Source organism: Salmo salar, chromosome 12 (assembly GCF_965601325.2).
Source record: "Salmo salar chromosome 12, fSalSal1, whole genome shotgun sequence".
In the NCBI taxonomy this organism is placed as follows: Eukaryota; Metazoa; Chordata; class Actinopteri; order Salmoniformes; family Salmonidae; genus Salmo; species Salmo salar.
The window spans coordinates 22194635-22210552 of NC_138302.1; the positions used below are offsets into that span (position 1 = coordinate 22194635).

General features: G+C 47.1%; 1 protein-coding gene across 1 annotated transcript; it reads right to left on the minus strand.

The window, feature by feature from the left end:
- Positions 1–370: 370 nt before the first annotated feature.
- trmt1 (tRNA methyltransferase 1) lies at positions 371–14672 on the minus strand. The gene is given in 16 exon segments (NM_001173814.1): positions 371–850; positions 1953–2070; positions 3514–3633; positions 3951–4027; positions 4140–4248; positions 4450–4535; positions 5031–5165; positions 5254–5323; positions 5469–5552; positions 5692–5840; positions 6083–6195; positions 6316–6431; positions 9039–9226; positions 11042–11231; positions 13308–13694; positions 14530–14672. Coding segments are annotated over 15 exon segments (1890 nt in total). The 5' UTR covers positions 13574–13694; positions 14530–14672; the 3' UTR covers positions 371–781.
- Positions 14673–15918: the final 1246 nt, after the last annotated feature.

A 15918-nucleotide genomic window follows, 5' to 3' on the forward strand; every position in this document is an offset into this window, starting at 1 on the left:
TTACTACATGCTGAGTGAATATTCTGTGCAATAAGTGATTTTTATTTCTCTCGAATGTGCCTTTGGTAATTGAGTGGTTTAGGCTGCATTTACACAGGCAGCCCAATTATGGGCAAAAGATCCAATCTGATTGGTCATAAGACAACTTAGTGGCAAAAGATCAGAATTGAAGTGCTTTTGTGTTGAATCAGTGATGCATGTGCAGCTGATATTAAACCCAGGTTGTATTTACTCACCCATTCCGCCACATGATTATAAGATGTACATGTATTCGCTACAATGGAAGTCAAAGCACAGTACACAACAGCTGTTCTAAAAATGAACCATCAGTAAAAGCTATTTTTCACCAGAACAAATGACTTCTCAACACTTGCCATAAAGACTTTTATTAGACTGTCACAACAGTCATAAATAAAACATAATTGATGCTTCACTTCAGTATGAAGCCAGTATGTGTATTTCCAATACAGGGCTAACTAGATATCCCATAATGTTGTGGAATGAAGTTACCCATAAATGCTGATCTTGGGTCAGTTTTGCAGTCTCCCCACTAATGGTAATGTGGAGGATTGGGGGAGGGGAAGCTGATCCTAGATTTGTACCAAGGGGGAAACTTCACCCCGGAGTTCAAAGTTAGTTATGTCTGGGGCCTGGAGTTTCACCTGGTTGCTTAGCCATGATTGTGTCCAGTATACCTTGCAGTGGACAGATTCTGCTGAGCTGGACATGAGGATACTGAGTGGGAGGGAAGAAGAGAGAGGAGGAAGGAATCGCTCCATCATCACTCCAGCTTGTCAGTCTGTTCCAGGTCATGGGAGTAACAGCATTTTTCACCGTGTGTGCATTTACCCTGGAGAGAGAGAGAGGGAACGAGTGGCAGAAGAGGGAGGGGGAGAGAAGGGGGCAAAACGTATATGCAAATTATATGTAAGACATAATCAATGAGGGGCTGTGTGTCCTATGGTAAATAATGAATGCCATGGAAGCTGTTCCACTAGACACTAGTGGAGTGAAACTGACCTTCCATGGCATTGCATCACTTCCCACAGAACGCATCGAGCCCAGAGTTAATTCTCTTTTACACCATGGCTAGAATTGAACATATTTGCCACTAGAAAATGTGTTCAACATCCACTGAAGTAGCTAGCAAATGTACTAGATTGCTTAGTTACCAAGGCAACTACTGTAGCTAACAGACTTGCTAGTTTAGCCAACCCAACCATCAGTCTTAGCTGGCTATTATGAAAATCGAATTAAAACAATACTTTCCCCAATTAGTCTTAGTTTAAAAAGCATCTCAAACAAAATATGTATAGCCCTTAAATTCTACCGTGCGGATATACCGTGTGTTTTAGGGAAATATTGCAAGCTATGCAATGCCCTTCAAGCCAATAACGAGTATTTAACAACGCCAGTTTAGAAGGTTTATTATTGTGTGGAAAATGTATCTGTAATAATAGCTGAAGTGTTATGATGATTAATAATTAATGAGGCACTGTCTGTTGCTGGGGAGATAGAACACCTTGTTCTCTGGTAGTGTACGGTTACTATGCCGACAGTGTTATTATGAAAAGAACAGAGTGTGCTCACACCCTTCAGAACATTTCACCAAAGAGAAAGCTCCTGTGAAACATTACTGTGGCTGCCTCTACACAGGCAGCCCAATTCTGAGATATTTTATACTAATAGCCTTTTTGACAAATCAAATCAGATCTTTTTTTTTTTAAGAGCTGGTCTGATTGGTCAAAATACCAATTATTGTAAAAAGATCAGCATTGGGCTGCCTGTGTAAACGCTGCCTTATAATTCTACTATGTCTATGTGGTTATTGTGGGGTGTTTCCCTGTACCTTTCTGAACCTCTTGCAAGGGAAGCTCTTGTGACTTCCTGAATCTTGTGTAATGCAATGCCTAGAGTTACAGGGTGTGGTGAGGAATATAGTGTTCCCATACCTTCCTGAACCTCTTGCAGGGGAAGCTCTTAAGCTGGGTGGCGTCTGTGATCTGGTTCTTCCTCTTGTTTTGACCCTGTTTCCTCCTGTCCTCCAGGTCTGATGAGATACCTCCACCACTAGGAGAGCGACACCAAATTGAGACTCTGCATGCAGAATTCTGCAGAAATATCCTCCGTATACAAAGGAAAACACCAAATAATGCATGCAGAGCAGAATTAGGCCGATACCCGCTAATGATCAAAACCCTGAAAAGAGACGTTCAATTCTACAACCACCTAAAAGGAAGCGATTCCCAAACCATCCATAACAAAGTCATCACCTACAGAGAGATGAACCTGGAGAAGACTCCCCTAAGCAAGCTGGTCCTGGGGCTCTGTTCACAAACACAAACAGAACCCACAGAGCCCCAGGACAGCACCGCAATTAGACCCAACCAAATCATGAGAAAACAAAAAGATAATTACTTGACACATTGGAAAGAATTAACAAAAAAACAGAGCAAACTAGAATGCTGTTTGGCCCTAAACAGAGAGTACACAGTGGCAGAATACCTGACTACTGGGACTGACCCAAACATAAGGAAAGCTTTGACTATGTACAGACTCAGTGAGCATAGCCTTGCTATTGAGAAAGGCCGCCGTAGGCAGACATGGCTCTCAAGAGAAGACAGGCTATGTGCACACTGCCCACACGATGAGGTGGAAACTGAGCTGCACTTCCTAACCTCCTGCCAAATGTATGACCATATTAGAGACACATATTTCCCTCAGATTACACAGACCCACAAAGAATTAGAAAACAAACCCAATTTTGATAAACTCCCATATCTACTGGGTAAATACCACAGCATGCCATCAGAAGAACAAACAGCATTGTAAATACAACCCATATTTACTTATTTTCCCTTTTGTACTTTAACTATTTGCACATCGTTACAACACTGTATATAGACATAATATGATTTATTATTTTGGAACTTGAGCGAGTAATATCTACAGTTCACTTTTGATGATGTATTTCACTTCCTTTGGCAATGTAAACACATGTTGAGAGAGATAATATAGGGAAGAGCACAGTAAGAGGCAGGTGGAGAGATAGAGACGGAAAGAAGAAACAATGGGGAGAGGTTTAAACCAATACTGTAGAAATATTTATTTAGCTAACTTCATGTTGAGATCATCATTAATTAGTGTCTGAGGGTCTGTACCCAGCCTTGGCGTGGGCCTTGGGCCCCCAGCTGGCCTGAGGTTTAGGGGTCAAGGACGGGGTTAGTATTAATTAGTGTCTGAGGGTCCGTACGCAGCCTTGTCGCGGGCCTTGGGCCCCCAGCTGGCCTGAGGTTTAGGGGTCAAGGACGGGGTTAGTATTAATTAGTGTCTGAGGGTCCGTACCCAGCCTTGGCGCGGGCCTTGGGCCCCCAGCTGGCCTGAGGTTTAGGGTTAGGGGTCAAGGACGGGGTTAGTATTAATTAGTGTCTGTACCCAGCCTTGGCGTGGGCCCCCATCTGGCCTGAGGGTTAGGGGTCAAGGACGGGGTTAGTACTAATAAGTGTATCCTACCCAGCATTGGCGCGGGCCTTGGGCCCCCAGAAAGGTTCAGGGTTCTCCTGGAAGCGGGTGAGGTGGCGACGGCGGGACTGGGGATTGGCATCCTCCCTCACATCAAAACACGCCTGTAGACTAGAGAGAGAGAAGAGAGAGAAGAGAGAGAAGAGAGAGAAGAGAGAGAAGAGAGAGAAGAGAGAGAAGAGAGAGAAGAGAGAGAAAGAGAGAAAGAGAGAGAGAGAGAGAGAGAGAGAGAGAGAGAGAGAGAGAGAGAGAGAGAGAGAGAGAGAGAGAGACAGGACATGATGGCTTGTGCATTTCAGTGTTTGTTTTCAGTACACCTACCTTTTCCTAATATCCATCATCTTATTCATCACTACATTATACCATCTCTATGTTAAACAGTACTGGCATCTTCATCTCCCAGGCAGTTGGTTCAGTCCCAGACTTACATGGGTTCAGTACTGAGGATGTGGTGAGCAGGGCTGCTCTCTGACAGTCTGTCTCTCTTCACTGGATTGGACTTTTCCTGCGGGATACAAGATAACCACCACATACAGTCAAATCTACACCTGGATTGTGACTTGGACTTCCGGTTTCATCCAGTATTGAAATGGTTCCCATGGTGCATTGTGTCTTACCCAGCATCGCATGACGTCCCAGAGAACCCTGGGAGGAGCATCCGTCTTTAGAGCGTTCTTACAGGCATGAGACAAAGACACCCTGTAGCCAGCATGAAGCAGAGCCGACCTGGGGGGGGGGGGAAGAAAGAAAGAAAGAAAGAAAGAAAGAGAGAGAGAAAGAAAGAAAGAAAGAAAGAAAGAAAGAAAGAAAGAAAGAAAGAAAGAAAGAAAGAAAGAAAGAAAGAAAGAAAGAAAGAAGAAAGAAAGAGAGTTGTATTTTCTGTAATCAGACAAGACAGTCTTATATGAGAGGGAGAGTAGGTCTGACCTGAACTGGAGCAGAGGGGGGGTGCTGCAGTGTACAGTGCTGCTCAGGTTGTCCACTGTGTAGTACAGAGGCACGTCCTCCAGCTCCTGGACACACAGACAAAAGTTAAAGTTTGGACATTACACCTGGCTCATCTTAGGCAGACCTCAGATCAGCTTACCCTTTCTCCCAATCCTACCATTAAGAGTGAGAAGCCCAAACTAACCTTGGATCAGCATCAATGGAAGAATCTCAACTGCATACTCCTCACCTCCGCTCTCCTCGCCTCCTTCTCAAAACCCATTGGAGGACAAAGAGAAGTCCCTCACCTCTGAACTTCTCCTCCAATGGGTTTTGAGAAGAAGAGCAGCATGCAGTTGAGAAAAGGCCCCCCCATGTCTTATTCCATGTAATAATATAAAGTGCATTTCAGACTGCTTCTTGTAGACCTATGACCCCTAACCTCTCACCTCTGTGACCATGCTGAGCATGCCCCCTAACCTCTCACCTCTGTGACCATGCTGACCATGCCCTCTATGACCCCTAACCTCTCACCTCTGTGACCATGCTGAGCATGCCCTCTATGACCCCTAACCTCTCACCTCTGTGACCATGCTGAGCATGCCCTCTATGCGACGGGCAGTTCCAAAGCGGGACGGGTTCCCAGACACGGCAGATAGAACCTTCTGAACGAAGCTCACATCATGGAGGGCCTCACCCCAGATAGGACCACCCAGCTACAGAGGAGGAGGAGGGAGAGACGGCGTCAGAGAGAATGCGTGAGAAAGTAAGAGAGTGTGTTTGAGAGAGAGTGTGTGTCCTCACCTGGTGTCTGTATCCACAGTGTTCACACTCTGCTCCGACCGGCGGTCCAGTGGCTGCAGAGTACTTTATACTGAAACACACACACACACACACACACACACACACACACACACACACACACACACACACACACACACACACAGAGAGAGAGAGAAACATTAACACAAGTTGTCCAACTCGACAGGAATAACCCATATAGAGAAATAGTGTCTTACTGTGTTCCCTGAGTCATCCTCTTGCCCAGTCGCTGGAAGTGGAACGAGCCACAGCCTACACAGTTATACACCAACGCTTGTTTACTGAAACACAACACAATATCAACCAATCAACACGTCATGACCGGTGTAATGTCATCATATCTTCAGAATAACAACTTTAAAATCCGTTATGAAGACTGTCTAGATAAAGTATTGTGTTACGGTGTGTGTGTGTCCATACCTTGCTGAGTTTTTGACCATGGCCTGTCCTGTGTGTACCCTGACAAACACTCGTATGTAGAAGTCCACACTGACACAGAGCAGGGGATGGATGTAGCGCTGGTACACACCAGCTCTCTGGTCCAGACTATGCAGGATGATACGCAGAGCCTGGGGGAGGAGGGAGAAGAGGGGGGGTGGCGAGGGAGAGAGGGAAGGTGGAGAAGGAGAGTTATGAGACAAGCGACACAGCAGGGACTAAACTCTCAAACTTCTATTCAAAATGTATTCACACAACTTCCCTAAAATGTTCCTTCTACTACACACGTATTATTCCAACAAGGTTTTTCTTGCATCCAATTTTAGTTGAAAATACACACTGCTGGAATACAGTTTAGCCCAGCGTTCCTCACCATCTCATGACAGTACTTGGCTTTGATGGAGATAGAGCCGTATTTGCTGTAGCAGGTCTCCCCACTGTTACCAGCCATCACAGCCATGTCAGTACACGTCACACACAACAGACCTGGGGGAGAGAGAGACGTTTTTAGTAAAACCACACTGGAAAACGCACTCAATGTATCTGTCGCTGACACAGAAACATGTTAAGTTAAGCAGAGGGAATAACTGACGGACATCTACGGACCTCCTTCACCGACGGCCTGGACGGCGGCATCCAGGAAAGGGGCGGGGCTTCCGTAGGGGTCCAGGTCTATGACATCATAGCGGTCCTTCTTCCCCCGCATCTCATACATCAGCATGCTGGAGGAACGAGACAGGAGGGATTAACACGATGGAGGAACGAGACAGGGAAGGATTAACACGATGGAGGAACGAGACAGGGAGGGATTAACACGCTGGAGGAACGAGACAGGGAGGGATTAACACGCTGGAGGAACGAGACAGGGAGGGATTAACACGCTGGAGGAACGTGACGGAGGGATTAACACGCTGGAGGAACGAGCCAGGGAGGGATTAACACGATGGAGGAACGAGCCAGGGAGGGATTAACACGATGGAGGAACGAGCCAGGGAGGGATTAACACGATGGAGGAACGAGCCAGGGAGGGATTAACACGATGGAGGAACGAGCCAGGGAGGGATTAACACGATGGAGGAACGAGCCAGGGAGGGATTAACACGATGGAGGAACGAGCCAGGGAGGGATTAACACGATGGAGGAACGAGCCAGGGAGGGATTAACACGATGGAGGAACGAGACAGGGAGGGATTAACACGCTGGAGGAACGAGACAGGGAGGGATTAACACGCTGGAGGAACGAGACAGGGAGGGATTAACACGCTGGAGGAGCGAGACAGGGAGGGATTAACACGATGGAGGAACGAGACGGAGGGATTAACACGCTGGAGGAAGGAGACAGGGAGGGATTAACACGATGGAGGAACGAGCCAGGGAAGGATTAACACGATGGAGGAACGAGCCAGGGAAGGATTAACACGATGGAGGAACGAGACAGGGAAGGATTAACACGATGGAGGAACGAGCCAGGGAGGGATTAACACGATGGAGGAACGAGCCAGGGAGGGATTAACACGATGGAGGAACGAGCCAGGGAGGGATTAACACGATGGAGGAACGAGCCAGGGAGGGATTAACACGATGGAGGAACGAGCCAGGGAGGGATTAACACGATGGAGGAACGAGCCAGGGAGGGATTAACACGATGGAGGAACGAGCCAGGGAGGGATTAACACGATGGAGGAACGAGCCAGGGAGGGATTAACACGATGGAGGAACGAGCCAGGGAGGGATTAACACGATGGAGGAACGAGACAGGGAGGGATTAACACGCTGGAGGAACGAGACAGGGAGGGATTAACACGCTGGAGGAACGAGACAGGGAGGGATTAACACGCTGGAGGAACGAGACAGGGAGGGATTAACACGCTGGAGGAACGAGACAGGGAGGGATTAACACGCTGGAGGAACGAGACGGAGGGATTAACACGCTGGAGGAAGGAGACAGGGAGGGATTAACACGATGGAGGAACGAGCCAGGGAAGGATTAACACGATGGAGGAACGAGCCAGGGAAGGATTAACACGATGGAGGAACGAGCCAGGGAAGGATTAACACGATGGAGGAACGAGACAGGGAAGGATTAACACGCTGGAGGATCGAGACAGGGAGGGATTAACACGCTGGAGGAACGAGACAGGGAGGGATTAACACGCTGGAGGAACGAGACAGGGAGGGATTAACACGCTGGAGGAACGAGACAGGGAGAGATTAACACGATGGAGGAACGAGACAGGGAGAGATTAACACGATGGAGGAACGAGACAGGGAGGGATTAACACGTCGGAGGAACGAGACCGGGAGGGATTAACACGCCAGAGGAACGAGACGGATGGATTAACATGCCGGAGGAACGAGACAGGGAGGGATTAACACGCCGGAGGAACGAGACAGGGAGAGATTAACACGATGGAGGAACGAGACAGGGAGGGATTAACACGCTGGAGGAACGAGACAGGGAGGGATTAACACGCTGGAGGAACGAGACAGGGAGGGATTAACACGCTGGAGGAACGAGACGGAGGGATTAACACGCTGGAGGAACGAGACGGAGGGATTAACACGCTGGAGGAACGAGACGGAGGGATTAACACGCTGGAGGAACGAGACAGGGAGGGATTGACACGCTGGAGGAACGAGACGGAGGGATTAACACGATGGAGAAACGAGACGGAGGGATTAACACGCTGGAGGAACGAGACGGAGGGATTAACACGCTGGAGGAACAAGACGGAGGGATTAACACGCTGGAGGAACAGGAGGAACAAGACGGAGGGATTAACACGCTGGAGGAACAAGACGGAGGGATTAACACGCTGGAGGAACAAGACAGAGAGGGATTAACACGCTGGAGGAACGAGACAGGGAGGGATTGACACGATGGGGGGGAAGAGACAGGGAGGGATTAACACGATGGGGGGGAAGAGACAGGGAGGGATTAACACGATGGAGGAATGAGACAGGGAGGGATTAACACGCTGGAGGAACGAGACAGGGAGGGATTAACACGCTGGAGGAATGAGACAGGGAGGGATTAACACGCTGGAGGAACGAGACAGGGAGGGATTGACACGCTGGAGGAACGAGACAGGGAGGGATTAACATGATGGGGGGGAGAGACAGTGTAGGAGAAAGAGGTGGATCGAAAGAGAGGTAAAGAGGGAGAGAGAATGAATAATACGGAGAAAGAAGAAAAGATCAAATTGAGAGTGATAGTTTGACTTCAAGAAGACTGTCTGAGTGTGTGAGTGTGTGAGTGAGTGAGCACAGATGAACAAAGAAAATAAGAAAAGAACAGAATGAGATAAATGAAGGAGAGAGAGACCAACCTGGCGTCTCTCTGGCTGGCCTGCAGTAGGTGTGTGACCCCGTTGTGCTGGGCATTGCGGGCGATGAGGGCAGCAGCCTTGGCTGAGAAGTCGTTAGCCGTGACGCTACGTAGACCAGGCACCTCCAGAGCAAACCTCACAGAGCGTAGGCCAGACGCTGCCAGACCCTCCAACACACGCAGACCATTCTGGATGGAGGAGAGGAAAATGGTAGGGTTAGAACACAAACACACTGGCAGATCATTGTGGAGAGAGGAGAATGGTAGGGTTAGAATACAAACACACTGGCAGATCATTGTGGAGAGAGGAGAATGGTAGGGTTAGAATACAAACACACTGGCAGATCATTGTGGAGAGGAGAATGGTAGGGTTAGAATACAAACACACTGGCAGATCATTGTGGAGAGAGGATAATGGTAGGGTTAGAATACAAACACACTGGCAGATCATTGTGGAGAGAGGAGAATGGTAGGGTTAGAACACAAACACACTGGCAGATCATTGTGGAGAGAGGAGAATGGTAGGGTTAGAATACAAACACACTGGCAGATCATTGTGGAGAGAGGAGAATGGTAGGGTTAGAATACAAACACACTGGCAGATCATTGTGGAGAGGAGAATGGTAGGGTTAGAATACAAACAAACTGGCAGATCATTGTGGAGAGGAGAATGGTAGGGTTAGAATACAAACACACTGGCAGATCATTGTGGAGAGAGGAGAATGGTAGGGTTAGAACACAAACAAACTGGCAGATCATTGTGGAGAGAGGAGAATGGTAGGGTTAGAACACAAACACACTGGCAGATCATTGTGGAGAGGAGAATGGTAGGGTTAGAACACAAACACACTGGCAGATCATTGTGGAGAGAGGAGAATGGTAGGGTTAGAACACAAACAAACTGGCAGATCATTGTGGAGAGAGGAGAATGGTAGGGTTAGACCACAAACACACTGGCAGATCATTGTGGAGAGGAGAATGGTAGGGTTAGAACACAAACACACTGGCAGATCATTGTGGAGAGAGGAGAATGGTAGGGTTAGAATACAAACACACTGGCAGATCATTGTGGAGAGGAGAATGGTAGGGTTAGAACACAAACACACTGGCAGATCATTGTGGAGAGAGGAGAATGGTAGGGTTAGAATACAAACAAACTGGCAGATCATTGTGGAGAGAGGAGAATGGTAGGGTTAGAACACAAACACACTGGCAGATCATTGTGGAGAGGAGAATGGTAGGGTTAGAACACAAACACACTGGCAGATCATTGTGGAGAGAGGAGAATGGTAGGGTTAGAATACAAACACACTGGCAGATCATTGTGGAGAGGAGAATGGTAGGGTTAGAACACAAACACACTGGCAGATCATTGTGGAGAGAGGAGAATGGTAGGGTTAGAATACAAACAAACTGGCAGATCATTGTGGAGAGAGGAGAATGGTAGGGTTAGAACACAAACACACTGGCAGATCATTGTGGAGAGGAGAATGGTAGGGTTAGAACACAAACACACTGGCAGATCATTGTGGAGAGAGGAGAATGGTAGGGTTAGAATACAAACACACTGGCAGATCATTGTGGAGAGGAGAATGGTAGGGTTAGAACACAAACACACTGGCAGATCATTGTGGAGAGAGGAGAATGGTAGGGTTAGAATACAAACAAACTGGCAGATCATTGTGGAGAGAGGAGAATGGTAGGGTTAGAACACAAACACACTGGCAGATCATTGTGGAGAGGAGAATGGTAGGGTTAGAACACAAACACACTGGCAGATCATTGTGGAGAGAGGAGAATGGTAGGGTTAGAATACAAACACACTGGCAGATCATTGTGGAGAGAGGAGAATGGTAGGGTTAGAACACAAACACACTGGCAGATCATTGTGGAGAGAGGAGAATGGTAGGGTTAGAACACAAACACACTGGCAGATCATTGTGGAGAGAGGAGAATGGTAGGGTTAGAACATGGATGCAAGCACACACACGCGCTTTTTCATACCTTACAGTGCTCCCCCACTGAAGCAGTTACGACCGGCTCCTCTCCTCCTTTCTCCCCTGTCTGCATCTCTGTCTCCTCTTTCTTCTCATCAGCTAGATTGACCACCACCCTCTCCTTCTCCCCTGGCACTACCACCTTCACCCCCCTCCGGGCCATCTGCTCGCGGGCAAACTCTGTAACCACCGCACACCTGGAGAGAAGGGGGCAAGACGGAGACATGAGATGAAACAGGTATACCTGTGATGAACAACCAGCTAGCTACCATAGCCTGAGCCATATACATTTTACCTTCAATTAACTAGGCAAGTCAGTTAAGAACTAATTCTTAATTAATGACGGCCTACATGTAAGGCCACTCCGGTCAAACCCTCCTCTAATCCCGGACGACGCTGGGCCAATTGTGCGCCGCCCTATGGAACTCCCGATCATAGCCGGTTGTGATACAGCCTGGGATCGAACCCAAGTCTGTAGTGATGCCTACTAGCACTGTGATGCAGTGCCTTAGACCGCTGCGCCACTAATTTATTTTATCTATACTGAACAAAAATATAAACATGGAAAGTGTTGGTCCCATGTTTCATGAGCTGAAATAAAAGATCCCAAAAATGTTCCATACACACAAAAAGCTTCCTTCTCAAATTGAGCACAAATTTGTTTACATCCCTGTACCATCCTTTGCAAAGATAATCCATCCACCTGACAGGTGTGGCATATCAAGAAGCTGATTAAACAGCATGATCATTACACAGGCCTTGTGCTGGGGACAATAAAAGGCCACTCTAAAATGTGCAGTTTTGTCACACAGTAATGCCACAGACATCTCATGTTGAGGGAGCGTGCAGTTGGCATGCTGACTGCAGGAATGTCCACCAGAGCTGTTGCCAGAGAATTGACCAACGTCTGCCTCCAACGTCATTTTAGAGAATTTGGCAGTACATCCAACCAGCCTCACAACCGCAGACCACGTGTAGCCAGCCCAGGACCTCCACGTCCAGCTTCTTCACCTGCGGGGTCGTCTGACACCAGCCACCATGTCAGCTGATGAAACAGTTTGCACAGTGAATAATTTCTGCACCAACTGTCAGAAACCATCTCAGGGAAGCTCATCTATGTGCTCGTCGTCCTCACCAGGGTCTTGACCTGACTGCAGTTCGGCATCGTAACCGACTTTAATGGACAAATGCCCACCTTCAATGGCCACTGGCACACTGGAGAGGTGTGCTCTTCACGGATGAATCTCGGTTTCAACTGTACCGGGCAGATGGCAGATAACATGTATGGTGTCGTGGGGGTTGCGGTTTGCAACAGTGTCCCATGGTGGCAGTGGGATTATGGTATGGGCAGGCATAAGCTACAGACATCGAACACAATTGCATTTTACTGTTGGCAATTTGGATGCACAGAGATACCGTGATGAGATCCTGAGGTCGATTGTCATGCCATTTATCTGCCGTCATCACCTCATGTTTCAGCATGGTAATGCAGAGCCCCGTGTCGCAAGGACCTGTACACAATTACTGGAAGCTGAAAACATCCCAGTTCTTCCATGGCCTGCATAGTCACCAGACATGTCAGCCTTTGAGCATGTTTGGGATGCTCTGGATCGACGTGTACGACAGCGTGTTCTAGTTCCCACCAATATCCAGCAACGTCACACAGCCATTAAAGAGAAGTGGGACAACATTCCACAGGCCACAATCAGACTGATCAACTCTATGAGGCAAATGGTGGTCACACCAGATGCTGACTGGTTTTCTGATCCACGCCCCTACCTTTTTTTTAAGTATCTGTGACCAACAGACAGATCTGTATTCCCAGTCATGTGAAATCCATAGACTGGGGCCTAGATCATTTATTTCAATTGACTGATAACTCAGTAAAATCTTTGAAATTGTTGCATGTTGCGTTTATATTTTTGTTCAGTGTAAATACATGGCTCTGACCATAGCTATACTTTCTTCACAGATTCAGCTCTACATAAGCCATGTTGAATGCAGTTTCTTCTGCTGAAGGTTTACAGACCCATAGGAAAACATCCAAATTGCAATGTATGCATATATCCCATAATATGTCCAGGGATAAGGTGTATGTTGAAAACGCAGCCTTGAGCTGAACGTTGGGCCAGCTAAGGGATAAAGGACCGTTAGGGGTGTATTCGTAAGTGCACACCAAAGCAAACTGTGTGAGAGTTTCTATTGGACAAATTCAGGTAGGTCCCTCCGTTTCGTTTACTTCCTAGTGAATATGCCCCATCAGTCAAACTCACGTCAGATCTCTGTTGAACTCCTGCACAGGGTTGTAAAACACCTCGTTGGCACTGGGAAACAATATGGCCGCCTTGCCCTCCCTGACAACTGTCTCCCCTGGCAACAACCCTGTTGTCGGGGGCATCTCCTGGTCAGGTGTTGAGGCAGCTGGAGTTGGGTTCAAGCCCTCCATTGGGGCTCCAGAAGTAGGGGGCTGAGGCTTGGTGTCTACCCCAGACAGGGTGGTGTTAACTTGTGGATCCTGAGGGGCCCTGAGGGGCTCCATCGTTCTCAGTCCCCTGTAGGCAACACTGCCAGCTGTCCTTAGAATCCTCTGGTGGGTGAAGGGTCCAGGTTAGAGGGGGAGTAGCCGAGCAGTGATGATCAGCATAGGGCACTTCTCAGTCCTGGAAGAAATGACAACATTGTGTTATAATGGTCACAGTGGTCACACACAGCCATTGACTATCAGTTCCATTACATTACACATAAGAGTCATCAGACGAAGGCATCTACTGTCCGGGGGAGTTTTGTTAAGAGACCAGATGCTCAGTCTGAAAATTAACATGCATCGCTTGCAGTTTACAGTAAGTGTATATTTTCCATTTGTTTAATTATTTTGATGTCATATGAAAGTCATGGGTTTTATGTTTCTAGAACCATATTGCAATTGAGAATCGATTCACGTTTAGATGGAGTATCTGGCCGTAAATGATACCTCTGAAAATAACATAGGTCCCCTTAAGGACCTTGAGGAGTAAAGTTAGAGTACATATTGGGCTAGGTTACACAGTGCTGTTGGAAAAACAGATATTGGTTAGACTTAGGGCTCTTCCTCCACAGTTTAGACTAGAGCATGAACTGACAACACACACAGAAAATGAGCTGTTGGACAAAGACTGTTAGCTAAACCATGGCTTGAAGCAAAGATGATCTATAACGTTACTGATGCCTGAGCTGAAGTCAGAGCAGCTTGCTAAGGTAGCAAGCTAGCTACATAAACCAGGGCGCACCCCCTTCAAAGTAGTCAGAGCTTGTTTCGTCAGAGAGAAAAAAAGACACCAGTAATCTAACTAACATTGAACATTCACACCATAAAAGTTATGATAAAACACTTGCAACTTTGACATGCTGACACCGGCTAAGTTCACAATACTAGCTAACTGACTGCATTGAAATGAGCCTAAGCGCTAACTAGCTAACTACCGGTACTTAGCTATCAAGTAAGATAAAAACGATTACCTTATATGCGGCACACTTTCCCAAGCTGACAACTTAAAATGTAGCTGTATTTGATGAGTTGGGATATTTACTGTATGACAACGGCAATAACTCACTAGCTATTTGTTGCAAAACTCAAGTTAACACATGGACGCAGACATGCATGGACCACAACTACAGAATCCCGCAGAACCAAACAGAAAAAGGTAAAAACGCGTTTCCAATTCTTCTTCTTCGCTGAGGTTTAACGGCGGTAAGTATCCAATACATGTTGCATTACCGCCACCTACTAGACTGGATTACAACTCGCTTATAGTTTGCTTGAAAAAAATCTATATACAAATACCCTACAATGTAACACTACACTCACTAACAAATAAAATAATTATTAAATACCAACACCCTACTCCACTATGTAAATCTATTTAGTCCTACCTCAGGCCAACAACCTGAAAGGATGGGACACCATCACTTAACACACCCTGTAACTCTTCTAATGTCACATCTCACATACCCAAATACCTCTCTGCAGCTGCCACCACAACCTCAATTTTCTGTGACTTACATTCCATCCCTGCAGTACAGTTGATAACCATTACTATAAATGCTAAAAATCCAGTCTCACTGAAACATATCACTTGTTGATTTATCCCTCTGTACAGATGGTACAGATCTACTACTCACACCACTCCTCTCAGGATCCCTCCCCCATGACTCATCTTCTTCTACTTTCTTCACTGCCTCAGCATATGACAACTTCTGCAATACTCTAACCCTGGAAACCTCAACCTGCCTCTCTCGCACGGGACATTTTTCAAACAGAAATTTGCATCCTGAAGCACCAACTCCAAAAAGTTCTGGGTCACTGTAAAGTCCATAGAGAATAAGAGCACCTCCTCCCAGCTGCCCACTGCACTGAGGCTAGGAAACACTGTCACCACTGATAAATCTGCAATAATTGAGAATTTCAATAAGCATTTTTCTACGGCTGGCCATGCTTTCCACCTGGCTACCCCTACCCGATCAACAGCCCAGCACCCCCCACAGAAACTTGCCCAAGCCTCCCCCATTTCTCCTTCACCCAAATCCAGATAGCTGATGTTCTGAAAGAGCTGCAAAATCTGGACCCCTACAAATCAGCCAGGCTAGACAATCTGGACCCTCTCTTTCTAAAATTATCCACCGAAATTGTCGCAACCCCTATTACTAGCCTGTTCAACCTCTCTTTCGTATCGTCTGAGATCTCCAAAGATTGGAAAGTTGCCGCGGTCATCCCCCTCTTCAAAGGGGGAGACACTCTAGACCCAAACTGCTACAGACCTATATCTATTCTACCCTGCCTTTCTAAGGTCTTCGAAAGCCAAGTCAACAAACAGATCACCGACCATTTCGAATCCCACCGTACCTTCT